The 16915-nt window shown below is 34.4% G+C and overlaps 2 protein-coding genes across 3 annotated transcripts; one reads left to right on the top strand and one right to left on the bottom strand.

Annotated features, from left to right (window-relative positions):
- Positions 1-2254: 2254 nt before the first annotated feature.
- LOC112287447 (uncharacterized) lies at positions 2255-5256 on the bottom strand. The gene is made up of 2 exons (XM_024530427.3): positions 3591-5256; positions 2255-3124 (listed from the first exon to the last, which is right to left on the bottom strand). Exons 1-2 carry the CDS (start codon positions 4548-4550, stop codon positions 2441-2443), a joined length of 1644 nt encoding a protein of 547 aa, XP_024386195.1. The 5' UTR covers positions 4551-5256; the 3' UTR covers positions 2255-2440.
- Positions 5257-7618: 2362 nt separating this feature from the next.
- Positions 7619-10539, top strand: LOC141045831 (uncharacterized). 2 transcript variants are annotated; one of them, XM_073536618.2, is made up of 4 exons: positions 7619-8092; positions 8252-9285; positions 9589-9674; positions 9876-10539. In XM_073536618.2, the coding sequence occupies exons 2-4, from the start codon at positions 9109-9111 to the stop codon at positions 10078-10080; spliced, it is 468 nt and encodes a 155-aa protein (XP_073392719.1). In that variant the 5' UTR covers positions 7619-8092; positions 8252-9108; the 3' UTR covers positions 10081-10539. The 2 variants fall into 2 exon arrangements, with proteins under 2 accessions (XP_073392719.1, XP_090109994.1); XM_090253868.1 differs by having other exon boundaries at positions 8252-10044.
- Positions 10540-16915: the final 6376 nt, after the last annotated feature.

Here is a 16915-nt window from a genome sequence, read left to right as displayed (position 1 = left end):
AAAATATTCTATTCTAAGCTTATATAGTTAGACATCAACAAGTTGTTACAACCACATTCCTAGTTCTTTTTTAATTTCTACCTTTATTTATGTTAACTTATTTACAAGAAAGTGAATTAAAAAATCAACAAGTAAATTAGTATTAACTTAGATGCCTTCTAAATCATTCACATCTTCAACGTGCATTGCATATGCTTTTTATACAAGCATTGAAGAAATAATTACTTTCATTGAAACTATAGAAAGTAATAATACTTGGAAGTAGAAAGAAGCAATTGATTCAAAATATCAAAGTAATATTAACAATAAGACATAGAATTTGACATCTTTTCTAATAGGTAAAAAATCTATTAGATGCAAGTGAATTTTAAAGATTAAATACAATACAAATAATTTTGTAGAGCACTATAAGGTAAGCCTTATTGCCAAAGGTTGTGTGCAAAAAGAAGCTATTGAATATAATGATATTTTTTTTCTAATAACAAAAATGACTTCAATTTATACACTTCTTGGACTTGTTGCACTTGAATATTTGGAAGTTTAGCAAATGAATGCAAGGACTACTATCTTAAATGGAGGTCTTAAAGAGGAAAAATACAAAGAGCAATATAAAATCTATGTTTCAAAAAGCAAAGAGTTTGTGATATATAAGCTCTCTAAAACATTACAAAGATTCAATCAATATCTAAGGGCATAATATAAGAAAATAAATGAATACTTTGCCTCACAAATTTTAAAGAGAAACCATGCGGATTCTAAAATTTACAAGTTGAGGAGTTTCAATGGATTTATTATCATTGCATTATATCTCAATGATTTGGTTATAATTTGCAAAAATAAGGGACTTCTTTTGAAAACAAAGTTTTATTTAGCAATAAGATTTGAGATGAAAGATTTAGAAGAAATCTATTATATCTTAAAAATAAAAATTATGAAAAATCAAGGAAGTCACATAATTTACCTTGATTAACAAAAATACTTGGAAAAAAAATCTTAAAAGATTTGGTATAAATGACTATATAACTTTAGGTACATCTTTGGATTCTAACAAAAAATTATTAAGAAACATGAATCCACAAATTTATGAGGAAATTGAAGCAATGAAAGTTATTTTATATCAAATTATAGTTGGTATCTTACTTTATGTAATAATAGGTACTTAGTTGATATTGCATATGCAATTAGAGTTGGTAGCTAATATATGGCAAATTATAGTCCATAATATTAGAAAGCTAATAAGAGAGTTTTTCAATATCTAAAAGCTACATTAGATTATGTACTATAATAGAGTGAAAGTTCTTCAAATTTGTAAGTAGTTGCTTATTGCAATGCAAATTATGCAAGAAATATTGAAACTTCTTTTTCAACTTCTAGCTATACATTTTTATTTGTTGGTAGTGCTATCAATTGCAATAGCAAGAAGCAACCAACAATTGAATTGTCTACCACCAAAGCAAAGTATATAGGAGTTACTTATGCAACAAAGGAAGTAGTTTGGCTTCACAAATAATTTAAAGACATTGACTTTTTATAAAATAATCCCATGACCCTTTTCAATGATAACTAGAGTTTTATTTCTCTTTTAAAGAATTCTACATTCTGTACTCTTAAGGAATTCAACATTTTTTTTGTTTGTGATAAGATTTTGAATGCAAAAGCAATTTGGTTTTTTTTGTAGGATTTAAGACATGGTTGCAAATACTTTGACCAAAGGTCTAAATTTTGAGAAGCATTATAAATTCAAGGAAATGATGGAAATCATCAAATTGAATTAATCTAATATGTTATTAAGTGGGAATGTTAAAAGATTGTTTAGATATATATATAACTCTTATTAAACATTATGTGCTTAATTAATATAGATACAATTGATATTGTATTATCAAGCTTCTCTTTCAACAATATACTTATATTTTTTCGCAGCAACATTGCTCAAATTAATACAACACTTCTCTAGAATGGCAACTAAATCAGTCCAAGCTAGTCTAGGAGTTTCGTCCATCAGCATGTAACTATTTCAGCAAGTATACAAAAGTTGAGTGACACGGATTTGCTAAGCTTGTTACTTTATCAGCCGCCATGGCCTGATTGTTTCCAGAAAACCAAAATCAGAGACTGGTTGAGTGGTTCCAGTTCAAATGGGCATGTGTGAATCACGTCATGCATGATCTGTTCGACTCAAAATCTGTTACCTTTGGAGAATTACAAAAGATTACGGAGTCCCAATTTTAAGGCACAAAATTTAACAAGTGGATTGACTTTGAAACATGGTCGAGGGTATATTAGAATTTAGCGGCACAACAGAAAACCTATGAGTGAAAACATCAACCGCAGTGCTTTGTACAGACTACTTGTTGCCGGAGTGGGTTGAGTCGTTGGACGGCAGTCGTCGGGGGAGAAATCGGTATGATACATGATTGTTCCGCACAAGAAGAGCAGTCTAGTTGCCAATAGCAACTTCTGGGATGCTGAAACTTCTGGCAGCGAGCTTCAGGAGGGGCTCAATCGTATCCGGACTAAATTTTCGAGCGAACATGTGGCAAGTCGTTGTGAGTTTGCCGTTGAAGGTGCAATTCTGGCCAGTCGTGATTTTCCTCAACGTTCGCTCGTTGATATCTAGTTTGTTCCATTGATGAGGGTGAGCCGTGCTCCGGGTGAAGTCTATGTAATGTGAAGTTCTATTAGCAAGCTTTGAGGGTGCCAGGATTGTCAGCACTGTAGGAAGATAATGCTCGTCGATGTAACATACGCAATCGTTTTTACAAAGGAAGTTCTCGAACTTGGAGTAGTACTTCCGATCCGAGACAACCATGAGAGCTAAATTGCGCGATATCTCGAACCATTGGCTTCCCTTCCGCCACTGCGAGGGCCGAATCTCTGGGTTCAATTTGCTCCTGCCCTTGATGCGGTTATATCTCCCTATCCCTCCCTTTCCAAGATTCACGTACGCTTCCACAAAGCTGTGCTCCGAGTCCATGTAATACTTGTATGCCGTTCGAAGTGGTGCGATCGGAACGCACGTTTCGGAAAGAAGCACGAATATCTCGTTCGCAGCATCAAGCAGAGCGTTCGCTAGAAGCCGCCGTTCCGCCGCAAATACCGACAGCTTTCCCCAAAAGACCTCCTGCACACCACTCATCAACATAAAACCTAAACAATTAGACCCAAGCACCCTTCGTCTACAATCGCAGATGTTCCTCCGTTATAATCGCTCAACAACCGACAAGACCGCAGCCGCATTAAGGAAATACTTTTCCTTGAAGATCCCCGATTAGTTTTGAACGCATTTCAACATTCCAAATCTTCATGCGGGTAGTTTCAGGATAAGAACTCAATATTGTTACAATGAAAAATAACAAGAAAAACTCCGTTACTACAATCGAAGTTGAAAAAAGTGAGAACGGAATGTTCACACCCTTCGTACCCGTGGTCCACAACAAACAGGCTCTCAAAAAGAACTCTGAGGATTATTCTGAAATACCTCAACTACAGCTTCTGCACTCATTTCACAAATATTCGAGGTGCTCATTGAGAACGAATTCCAAACTAGAGTACTTCAAAAGAAATTCATGAAGAACTGATGATAATACCTTGCTGGGGATGTTGCGACGGTAGAACACGGAGTTTGGCGGAAATTTAGGGAGGTAATTGGGATGTGCGTGGATAAAGATAGAATACAGACCATCGTATCCATGGAAGTATCGCTCCCACAAGGCGCTTAGGGGCAGGGGTCCTCGAGTGAGGAACAGATATGCCACCTTGGGAATGACGAACTTGGGGCGAGGTCGGCGCAAAAACCCTGCCGAGGCGCGCCACAGTAGTTCCTCCTCACTCATGTCGTGGTACACATCCGACAGAGTGGAGAGATCCACCGGATGCGACATAAGAGGGATTTCTGACTCAAAGATCAGAGGTGGTACTTCAGAACTCTCCCCCATCGATTCGTTCTCTACTAAAGTTGAATTTATCACCGCATCTGTCACCTTAGAGTCAATTCCACCAACATCGATCGTATCCTCTGGATTTTCTTCCAATTCAGACTTTCTTGCAATAGTTGATTTCTTCACCACTATACTTACACTCCAAGGATCCATCTCCTCGGAAACAGTCTCAGAGTCCTCTGTTTTGGTCGAATTTGTTGACGCAGAGCCTGGCTCAAGGGCCACATCTGAACCGTTAACCAGCCGCACATTATCTGCACGAGTTGAGTTAGGTTCCATGGTTTTCGGGTGCTGAATCTGGGATGCCTCGGAAGATGATTCATGTTGTTCAGGAAGATCAGGTCGATTAGTTGTTTTGGCACTGGAAAGATCCGCTGATATTGGTGTCGTAGGCAAAACATTCGACGTGGAAACAAACGAAGTAGCATCAAGTTGCGGAGGCAAAGTCGGGAATCGGGCTGAGAGAAACCCACTTTCGGAGTTGGTGATGTATCCGACAACATTCAAAGTTGTGACGACGCCGAGGACTGCACCGGTGCCTAACACCACAAGGAAGAATACGAGACTCTTGATGCGAGAATACCAAGCTGTGTAATCCTTCATCGTCATCCCATTGGAAGAAACCGTAATGGCGCTATTTTTGCCAACATCGTCGAATCTCGAACCCTTCACTCCAGGCCCTCCTACATAAGGTGACCATTTGGGATGCAGCTCAACTACAAATCAAGACCTCCCAACAGGACGCCGAATCCCTTGAGTTCTCACCGCGGATTATTAAAGCCCTCAAGCCACGCTCAACTCCGGTCGCGTCTCGCCATCTGAACCCACTCAAGCTCATGCAACACCCCAAACCAACGAACAACTAGATCGAGTTTTTGCACAGGAAATGCACTGATAGCAGCTTTCAAGAGTCCCTCAAGTCTGCGATCTTGAAAGCCTACATTCGGCGAGTCGATTTAACGCTATCTGTCCTAGAGCATCATTCTATAAACTCGAGCTAAGAATCAATCTAGCAAAATTTAATCTACTCAGGGTCCCAGCAATCTACTCTAGCAGTTGGGGTTCAAGAAATGCCGAGTAGACCCGCATCCAGTGACGATTCAAGTCACTAGCAGCTGCACCATCTCCAGGACTGATTTTTCGCAGAAAACCTGGGCAACCGGCAGCAAATGTGCGGACTCTCCAGGGCCCAACTAAAAACCGACGTCTAGGATCTGTAGCCAATCATTGGACACGAGGACTATGGACCGGGTGTCCGGCAGCCTTGGCAGTTGAGTGAGGACGTAGTCTACGCAACCACCTGCACTATCTGAAAAGCATAGCACTGCGGGATCGCCCTGCTCTGGACCTTCTTCGGGTCCACAGTCGATCCATCGATGCTTCGGCGGTGATACCAGGCGTGCGTTAGCGTGTGTGTGTATGTGTATGAATATGATAGTTTAGGGGGTAAAAGAAGAGGACAATGGGTTGGTGAGTACACTCCAAAGCTAAGCAAAGCAAAGCAAAGCCTAGACTGCACATGTCGGAGACTGTTTCATTTGTACAGTATTTGCAATCTGATAGATTCTCAACAATTTTTTCAATCAATCAATTCGTTTTTTATTTTTTTTCATTTTTTTTATCTACAAACGTTTGTTTTTTTTATCTACAAACGTTTGTTTTTTTTATCTAAAAACGTTCTGTTTTTTGATAGTGTCAAAGTTGTGCCACGTTATGAGGAAATTGATAACGAATTATAAAAGTGGCATTAGATTTTATATGATAGTAAGAAAAAATTAATTTTGTAATTTTTATTTTTATTTTTTTATTTTTTTATAAGACCGATTTAAAAACAATAGTTTACAGTAGTTATATTTTATTTTATAGAGTGTGAATTATTATTTTTATAAAAAGTGTATATGTATGTATATGTGTTTAATTTAATAATTAAATATTAGTACATAGTTTATTAAATTATTGATTTAAGTAGCAGATAAATAGATCAGTTTTAATAGAATGTTATTCTTAATGAATTATTAATTTCATGTATCCTATTAAATATTTTGTATAAAATCATTCTTACCTATATTTTGGGTGAGTCTAACAATTCTAATAAAAATCTTCATCCTAACAAGTATGAACTTAAAAATTAGAGTAAATATAAAAAATAAGCCTAACAAATGCTATTTTATTAAAAATAGACGTAACAAATTTTTGATTTCCCAAATAGATCTCACATGTTCGAGAAGCCATCAGCTGAAGTATCTTGTGTCCTTCTAACTGCAAATCTATTCAACTGATTTTTAAAATTTTTTTTTTGCTTATGTGCCTAATCTAAGCTTCTAAAATAATATTTAGCTTTTGCAAAAAAAACTTGCTAAATCCACCTATTTTCACCAAAAGAAAAGTCATATCCTTAACAAGCTTTTAAATGTATAAAAACCTTGGAATTTGTCTTTTACCTTAATTTCCAGCTCATTTTATTTTGAATTACATATACATTATGCATATAAACCAAGAAAAGTTAAAAGAAATTGATTAGCAATTTCAAATTCTACTTTGCATGGTTTTTTTGCACATAATGAGTTGATAAAAACAGACATGAAGACTATTTTAGAAAATATGAATAAAAAGATAATTATAGGACGTATCAAAAGTCTGAGTAATTGCATATAGTATCATTAAGATCTAGAAAATATTGAATTGATTTTTTCGCAAAGCAGCGGCGTGGGCTCGAATCTCGCCGCGGTCATGAACCCGCAGTCCCAGTGGCGACGAATGAGCTATGGCATCGCTGCGAAGAGGCTCCACCGATCTCCATGGCAATGCGTGAAGCTTCGATTCTCGAGTCCCGATTCCTGACACAGAGGCGGCTCCCCAGTGCAGTTAACCTACACCCAAAAGCACCGATTGATTGAAGCGGTGACGTGCTTGCTGAGGAATGACGAGCAGTTCGCCTATCTCCGCAAAACACCCTTAAATTGTACAGTCTTCCTTTGCTTTTCATGCAGTTTCGATTCGATCGGTTTGAAAGCAACGGAAGGGAAGAAGACCATCCCTCCTCAGATCAAGTTTCGTTGAACGGGATTAATGAATGCTCCATCGATGCCTTGACTCTTTCCTTTGGCGTATTCCATAACTTTTGTTTTTTCGCATTCCAGGTGCATGCAGAAACTGCTAACTCTTGTGTGTAGCTGGCAGAGGTTGTTGTGCGCTGAAACAGACCCGGCGAGTAATCTGTGTTTTGATGTGTTATGGGCCCAAATGTCTTGTATATTGAATTCAAGCCTGAAATATTTTGTTGAACAATCCAAACAGAAGTTTTAAAGAATTTCCGTGTGCAAGCAAATTCTAAGGCAAGAAATAGAGACAGCGATGACTGGGAAGCATGTTTAATCAACGTAGCCAAATGCCCATTCTTAAGAGTACTGATTGGAAATTTGATTTTTATTACAGACTATAAACTAGACAATAAGATAAAGCATGAAGCAGGATAAATATGGAAAGTACAGGATTTTGGTTGGTAAGGCCTAGATTTCTTTCCCGTTCCTAGCGTTGTTTGGTGCAATTTCCTGGTTCTGGAACAGCCTGTGGAATCATGGGATTGACCGGCAGCTTGACGGATTCTTGTACCGTGGAGAGTCAGTGTTAATCATGGCATACTGCGATTGTGCGTAAGAGTAGAAAAATGTTGCCCATGGCCCAGCATTCGGGGAGATAATCCAGTCGATGTGCATGTCGCTTAGGCTCCAATTCCCAGATCCACACCGATTTCCTGGTTGCAAACCCACCCAATTCATGTTTTGTAACCCCAACGTGTTGATCATAATCTAGTTTAAGTGAGATGCTCTCAAACAAGCTCATTATCTAAGTCCGAAGTGCAGCATCAGATCGCAGCAAAGTTTAGACAATAGGACATGGAAAGCCTAACACTGGGTTTTCCAGGATGGATCCAAGTTTTACAGCCGCGATTTTTCGGCAAAATGAAGTTTGCCTCTTCGAAAGCACTGAAAAAGAGGAACTCATAGGGGCGTTGAGTACAACGCACTTCCCACTTTTGAGCATATCCTTCGTTCACTGTACGTCTCTACTCCAACAAGCCAACTTTAAGTTTTTAGAAAGCACACCCTTTCTGTGGTCAAACCAACTTTATTGCACATGTCAAGATGCCGGTACAATGTTCTGAACTGGACTCCTACTTTTCCATGTAATTGACGTGCTTTGGAAGTGGCGGGTGAACAACCCACCCCGGATTTCATTTTGTTTTTCGAATTATTTGGATTTGCTCAACTACATGACTTGAACTTTGCATCGTCTTTGTGGGCTTACAGGTGATGTGACGTTAGTTGAATCGATAAACATTGCGATGGCATTTCACAAGTTCACGCCACCTAGACGTCCCTGAAACCTCCGACATAGCGCACCGATTATGCGACATCTTTAGTTTGTTAGTTTTGCCTCAACAGAGGAGTGAAACCATTTGAAGGGTTTTTCCAGGCTAGGGAAAATTGGCCGTATTGAAATCTGATCTATGAAAGTCAACCTATCCGGCGAATTCTCGTTTTCTTTTAAAGCCTGGCACACTTACAAGCTTCAAGTGCAAGTCTTGCGCATAATCGTGCACCCACCAGGACAGTGCCAGCTCCGTGTCTTCTCTGTTTGTCTTTCCCTCTGAAACGAGGATTTGGTAGATTCCAGCACTGGCTCACATGGCCGTAAAGATTGGATGCATGTATCAAACAGTGCTGAACACATTATTGATCTCCATGAAGGACAATTTCGTCATCAGTTTCTCTAGCCAGACATTCACACTGACCAGGATTTCGTTAACACTCCTAGCCTTAAAACGTGTGCCTTCGAGCAGGGAGCTAAAATTCAGATCTGCAACGTGAAACAGTACAGTGCTTCAGTCCGGATGCATGAGAAAACATGTTGGTTGTGATAATGCCCGAAATTGCCGATCGGATGAAGAAAACGGTGGTGAAAAGAATCCACCATGTTTAGAAGACGTGAACATCCGGCACAAAATCACTTGCTGCCACAGAATAACCTCCTCATGTATGTCGAGGATCAAAAGTCTACGGCACGCTGATGTACGGTGAAGGTTGCCACAAGGAAACGTTGCACATCCTTTGCTAAATCCGGCTTCAGAGGATAGTCAAGTCGTCTCAGAGTGAAATGTTTTGAAATGAACCCCAATTTGAACCAACTGCAGTCAGTCACCTATTGTTCAAAGAGTCAGAATTGGGTTGCTCTGCGTCATGGACAAGGACTTCAGAGACTCACGACAAGTGAAGATATTTCTTTACTTGACGTCAGCAGCGGCATGCGATTAATGCTCTCCAGAGGACGGAAAGAAACAGGGGTACAATCAGCCAACTCCTGATGCTCCCCCTAAATAATTGGCAACTTGTCTTAATTGCATGTCGAATTTTAATAAGATAAATTGTGTTTCGGTTTTAATCTGCTCAATATTATAATTTCGATATAGGATTGGTAACTTGAGCATTTGGCACCACTTAATTAATATTCTCTGGTGATCCCCCTCGTTAATTGTTGTCTTCCCTTGAATCATTATAATTTATCCAGCAAACAAAGGGTAGATTAGAGATGGTATACGCTTTTGACATAACCGGTTGGATAACCTCACGTTGCAACACTCCTACAGCTTGAAAAAGTTATAAAAGTGCCGCGCAAGCTCGAAGGAGTTACGACAAGACTTTTTTGCAGCATTCTGTGGCGAGTGTCGGTAAGGTTGTGCGCAGGATCCCTTCTGACCTGACGAGAGAAGTGCTGATTCACAAGCGCAGTTTTTGGTGGTGTTTAGTTACTGCACAAGAGAGTTAAGTGCATGAGAAGAGTGACAGTCAACGCGATGGAGGTTAGAGCAGAGTGTGGTTACGGTTTTAGTGCCTCAGGAGATTGCATATCTTTAAGACGGCGTGTCTTTTCCAGGAGGGATAATGAACAGCGCCTCTTCGACATGGGGTCCTATCTGAAGCTGAAATGCGACAACATTTTCTGCCGTCAGGTTTTGGTACTGATGGGCGACACTGCACTATCCACAGAATGTAACAACCCAAAAGATTGTAGAATGAGCTTTGATGCGACCATTTTCCTCGATTCTGCTTTCGATCGACTCTGGGTCTCAACAGAATAGCTGCAGCGTTGTTTGGTTTGCATCTATATACAGAGTGATCAGTCCTAGATTGGTAGGGCTAGTTGTACTGCACTGCGGGGGCACTGCGACCGCAAGGTCTGTGCTAAAATGTTGAACTTGACCAGACTAACAATGATGTTACCCGATTGATGGTTGATAGCACCGGAGTCCGCACGGTGCTCGACTAATCTCAGGTTAATGATATCATGGCAATGCAGTAAGTGAAGAAGATATCCAAACATTTGCGAGTTCATCTCGTGCGGGTATTTTGAGAAACTTTCTAGGAGAAACAAACTTTGTGACAGTTACAAAAAAGCCACGTCGATCGCAGAGCACATTTTGTATCAGAACACTTTGCCATGCTGTTTATATTAAATCATATGGTCACTCACAGTCAATATGAATCCTAGTACATATTTGAAGGGTATCCTTATATACGGTAGTGATAAGCATGACAAACAGGATTTGAAAGAGAATCTTTCCACCCTCTGCAACTAAGAATTTCATGTGTCAGTACTTTCACTCTACATGATTGGAACGAAAATTTCGACTAAACGTCCACACTGCGTCTTCAAGTGCCTACAGACTACGTAAACTGCTTGAAGATCCAACGCCAGGCAAAGGAACACAATTCCCAATGGAAAGGAAAACGATTCAGAGTGCATTGCCATAGTCACTCCAACTGCTCCACGAATTTGCAACGTGACCCACTTCCGCGCACAACGCAAACAGAGTAGCAGCGTTGGATAAATGATGGTCAAAATCTTGCACGCACGGTATTGCTTGGCGATATAGTTTCAATCCAAGAAACGATATGCCAACAAACTGCAAAGCTTACAGTAAAAAAAATAGACGATTGCAGAGCAAAATTCTTACTCAACAACTTCTGAAGCTCAAATAAACAAGTCTGTTGCGGTTACACGAGACACTCTTACTTATTTATAAAACATTTTCCAGACAATGTCGTTATCAGTTGGTTTAGTTCTATACTTTTTTGTTTGGACTTTTGATCGATACTTATCCTCATTTGACTTACAGTGACTTACAGTGAGATGATTCACGTGACCATTGAAATAACTGTCTGGTCCACTGCAACACGGCGACTGCAAAATCCAGACAGAATTTTACTTCTTTGCGTTAGAAACGTGCCCAAATGTTGAAAGATGTCCTGAATCCAAGACTTGTGACGTTCTGATGCCGCCATTCACGAAGCTCAGAACAGCTCCATTGAGTTTGAAGTTATCAACCAGGGATGCCAAATCCGACCTTCTTTTCAACTTCATTAAATTTAGCCCCGGGCGGCGCGGATTAGGATGATGATCGGGGAATCTAGAATCTAGACATGTTGAGCAGTTTCTTGAGCAAGCAAGCAAAGATTCAGAACGTTCAACCATGTGAAACAACTGGTGAGGAGAATATTCCCATCCAGGAGGCCAAAGACCATGCATTTATTGAAGCAACCCAGGTGTAAAGATGGCGGATCTTAACCGATTCAGCCATTCGGAGGCACACGTTGGGATTTGTGTAATCGCCGCAGTCGCCGAGCGACCACATCCGACAACATCTAGTGTTCAAAATGTTTGAAACATCCATGTTTCGACCCCAACTGGATAGATGACATTCGAGCATGATCTTACTTAGGCCTTTGCCTTTGTGCAGTAGTGAACTTTTGTCTTGTTTTGGAAAACTGCTACAACACTGAGCTATAAGATAATTAAATGTATTGTAAAACACAACCCAACACCCGTATTCCATTGTTTTTATTTTAAAAAAAAGAAGTAATAATAATGACGCTAGAGAAATCTTTTGATGTATTCAATAGTTGGTTGTTTGCAACTCTATTGTTGATCCTGTTATATGAATATCTTTTTAAAGTTCCAAAGATGTTCTTGACCTATATTTATGTACTTTTACTTTTATTTAGTTTTAAATATATATATATATATATATATATATAAGTTTTAAAATTAAATTTTGAAATTTTAATTTTTTTGCATAATTTTTTTAATGGCATTGGATAAATTTTATTAGTAATTTTTCATATTATCATAAAGATATTTAAATAAATTAAGATTTAGTTTTTTTATAATTTTCTTTCAACAATCAAATGTTATTTTTTTGAAAAAATTAATACAAATTTATTGCAGTATTTGTAAAAAGAATAAAACTTTTTTATTTTATTTTATATTTTTATTATTTTTTGCAAGTGATAAGTATCAAAAAATTTATAAACTAAGAATATTATTGATCTTGTAAAAGTTTTAAATTGCTAAGATATTAATTTATAGAATTCAAGTATATATCAAAAATTGTAATTTCTTAAATTATTAAATACATGCATTTAAATAAATTTCTAATAAAATATATTATTTATGTATTATTAAAATAAAATAATTATTCTAATATTTAAAGAAATAATATAGGCTTGAAATAAGTCTAAAATACAAGAAACTTGTTAATAAGAATGAGTATAGCATCAATTTTATTTCTATATGTATTAGCTACTACAAAAGCCTTGTGGAAGTTTTTTAAGAACCATACTTAAATAACATGAACATTTGTTATGTAAATTTTATATTAAAGGCTAATTTTTAATATGTATATATATATGTTTATTTATATATATAGAAATTTTAAAAAATAAAATTCTTTTCTATTATTTATACTAGTAAGTTCTTATATATTTTTTTAAATATTCTTAATAATAAAAGAATATTGAAATTAAAAATGTAAGATATTGCTAGATTTTTAATCTTTTATAATTTTTTTTTTAGTTTTTTCAATATTTTATAATTATTATATTTGAATATTAATTTATTAGGCTTTAAATGATATTATAATTCTTATGTTGATATGTGTCTTTATTATATGATGTTTAAAAATTTGTATAAGTTAAAGACATAAATTATAATAAAATTTTAAGAATAAAAATACTTCTTATCTAACAAAAAAAATATATATATAATTAAAAGATAGATACAAAATTGAAATTATAATGGCTATTGCCAAACATAAAAAGACTAAAAAATCTTAAATTATAATAGAGCACAAAAAATTGTTGATAAGAATGAAGAAGGCTTTTTTTTAAAGTGAAAAGAGTATAAAAGAGCTCACTTTTATGTCCATATTTAATATCTACTAAAGAACTAAGTAACAATGTCTTATAGATTATATGACACATGTATAACTTGTAGGTTCCATGTTTAATTTTTAAAAAGAGTTCTCAACACACACCACATGGCCAATTTGTAAAAGAAGTGGCTAAATGTATAACATGTGATCAACTTTTTGGCAAAGTTATCAATCTATCAATTGCTTACAAACTATAAAAACTTTAAAGCTTTAAAGCTTCATACTTATTACTATAAAGTCTATAAAGCTTTTAAGAAGCTTTTTAATAAGTTATCAACAATTTAATGTTGTTGTGACATAACATGACTAATATGTGAAAGAGAAGAAAATATTATATTATAGAAGATCTTATTTCAAAATATTATAGAAAATTATCTAAGAAATCTAGATAATAGTCAAAAGGTAGTAAAACTAAAAATGCAAATGCTACCTTTTTGTAAAGTAGGCTTCTTCTTACTTTGTAGGGCCATAAATAAGATAAAAAAAGACATATTAAAAAAATAAAAAATAAAAATATATATGCAAAGAAGTTAAAATTTGATTTTAGCAAAAATTACCTTAAAAAAATGAGAATTGATATCTAAAAAAGACCACTTTCAATTAGGATTGAAATCAGATCCCAAGATACAAAATCACACATATATGGTGACTCTAAGGTTTTTTGGCAAATTAGAGTGTGATATTTGACAAAAGACTTTATAAGGTTTCTTTGAGCATTTGTTTCGGGCAATTTTAGCTTATAATGACTTTGCAAGAACTTTGCAGAGCCAGAGTTGTTTTTGGTGAATCTTGTTTTGTGAAATAAAATAAAAAAAAAAAAAAAAAAAAAAAAAAACATTTGGAAGAATTTTGTGAGTTTGGTAGTAGATCTACAAGTGGTAATTTATGGATTTGTGATTAAGTTTTTTTTATTATGTGCTATAAATTTAAGCATGACCAAATAGTTAGATTGAAGATTATTGAAGTTTAAGTGGTTGAGGTCTCAAAAATGGGATTTTGAAGGTTAGTGAAGTTTTCTAAGATTTTTAGCAATCTACTAGTTGGATTGAGATGAAATTTATGTATTTAGATAGTAAACTTGATTTCCAACATATAAGTAAATTTTGAGAGGTATTAAATAGTGGAATTAGGAAATTTTGCCTTGAAGAAATTGGTATCAAGATTAGAGATGGAGATCGGCCAACACTCAAGAAAATTTTAGGATTTGTCCTCTATTTTCACAAGCTTGATCTTCTTTAAAATATTTGTGCTTGTTTCCAGCTTAGTGGTTGAAGAATATGCAAAGTGTGAATTAAAATCAATACTTTGATTGTCAGTTATAGAAGTTTTAATCTGCCTTAGGATTTAATAAGAATTTGTTTAAGATTTAGGGTCGATTTAGGATTTAGGATTTTGTTAGGATTTGTCTAGAATTTGATTATAATTTTTCTAATATTTGATTAATATTTTTTTAAAAAAAAAATTGGATTTGTTTAGGAGTTTGTTTGGGATTTTTTAAAAAATTTGATTAAGGTTTGTCTAGGATTTGATTAGGATTTATCTAAGATTTTATTAAGTTTTTTTAAAATTTTGTTTAAGATTTGATTAGGATTTGTATAAGATTTTTATAAGATTTGTTCAAGATATGTCTAAGATTTGATTAAAATTTTTAAAGTTTTTTTAGAATTTATCTAGGATTCAATTAAAATTTGTATAAGATTTAATTAAATTTTGTTTTAGGATTTTACTAGAATTTGTTAAGAATTTGTTTAGAATTTGATAAAGTTTTTTCTAAAAATTGATTAAGATTTAATTAAGATTTATCTAAGATTTTTTTTATTTCTTTTATAATTTATTTAAAAATTTAATTAAACTTGATTAATATTTAATAATATTTATTAAGCTTTAATTATAATTTTTATATGATTCTATTAGAGTTCTTAGGACTTATTATTATAATTTTCTTTTATCTTCTATAGCTAGGTGCTTGGAATATTTTAAAATAAAATTTTACATAATATAATAATTTACTTTTATTTTCTTCTACTTATTTTATTTATTTAAATGAATATAATAATAAATATTATTATCCATTAAATTATCTCTTTTAATAGACCAAAAGTTCTAGAGAGAATTGTATCATTGCCTTATAAGTTGATGAAGTCCAATATTTGTCAAATGGTATTAATAAAAAAATTTAATTTTTATTTTGTACAAATATAGTTGATAGATCCTTTTAATCATCAATAATATTCTATATAAGGATAAAAAAATCATCTAATTATTTGATTAATATTGAGACCTTTATAGCTACCTTCAAATAATACATTCTTCATTCTATTAGATGTCATTAAACCATTAAAAGTCTATTCTAAGATCTTAGTATCAAAAATATTGTATCTTGCTATTTAATTTAAAAATAAAAATAAAAACCTTTCTTGACAATGATTATATCAAGGATATGAATCTCAAAGAAAAGAAACCTCAATACACTATTATGTCACTTAAAAAGACTAAAAAATCACTTAAAAATGATTATATATTAAACTAGAATGGCTATTGCTAAAGTCAATAAGTCTAGAAAGTTTTGAAACAAGATTAAGGATTAGAAAGGTATTTATAAAAGTAAAGAAGGCTTCACTTTTGCCTCCATATATACTTTTTAACTAGAAATTATATAGCAATATTCTATAAGACCTCCAAAAGGTATTGACTTTGCTAAATATATGACTTAATTTGCAAGATAAGTTATCTATATGTGCATCACATAGTCAATTTTTTCCAAAAGCTACTAACATGTATATCACGTGGCTAACTTGTTGACCAAGTTTCTAGCCTACTAATTAACTATAAACATGTGGAAAGTCAAAGCAATATCTATAAAGCTTCTACGAAGTTTTTTTGAAGTTATTATGGAATTATTTTATTTTTATTTACTTCTACTTTATCATATAAATAATTATTAGAATAAATATGTATGTCTATAATATTATCCATTCCTTCTAGGAATGAGTTTGACAAGGCGCAGCCATCATATGTAGAAAAAATCTAAGGTGCAAGAAATTATATTTGTCATATATTTTGATCTTTGTTCTCTTCAAAGATGGTTGATAGGTCCTCTTAGCCATTGATGGTGTTTTATATTATGGTGGAAAGACCATCTTGTTATTTGATCATTATTGACGCCTTTGTAATCCTTCACATAAAATATTTGGAACACTGTTGAGATTATCATGATTATTATATCTCGTTCAATAACTCAACAAATAATAGTCCTTGAGTTGAATCTATTGATTATTTATTTTCTATTTTATGAGTGCTACAAATACATAAAAGCTAAAAATAAAGATAAAAAAAAAAAAATAGAATGCTATCTTTTGTGAATCTTATTTCTTTTATAGTAAAGATTTTTTATTCTTTATCTTGATTTTGATAGATATTTTAAATAAAAAGCTTGAACCTTCTTCATTGCATTTGCAAGATTCTTTGCTGGCTACCATGTGCTCTAATTAATATCATATCTATGCCAATGAACAAGATATTCTAATCTATTTTGGTGCTGCTTTGAATTTAAGGCTTCTTCTACCTCAAAGTCTTAATTATTATCAACTTTTATAAGAATAGGTGGCATTTGTCTTCTTTTTGAGATATTCATTATCTTTTATGACTCAAAAAGAGACATGTGAAATATGAGATGGATCTTTATAGGCTTCGATAGATATAA

The sequence above is a fragment of the Physcomitrium patens genome, chromosome 10 (assembly GCF_059467195.1).
Source record: "Physcomitrium patens ecotype Gransden chromosome 10, ASM5946719v1, whole genome shotgun sequence".
Lineage (NCBI taxonomy): Eukaryota > Viridiplantae > Streptophyta > Bryopsida > Funariales > Funariaceae > Physcomitrium > Physcomitrium patens.
Note: the sequence above shows the minus strand (reverse complement) of the source record. Positions and strands in the feature narration are given on the sequence as shown.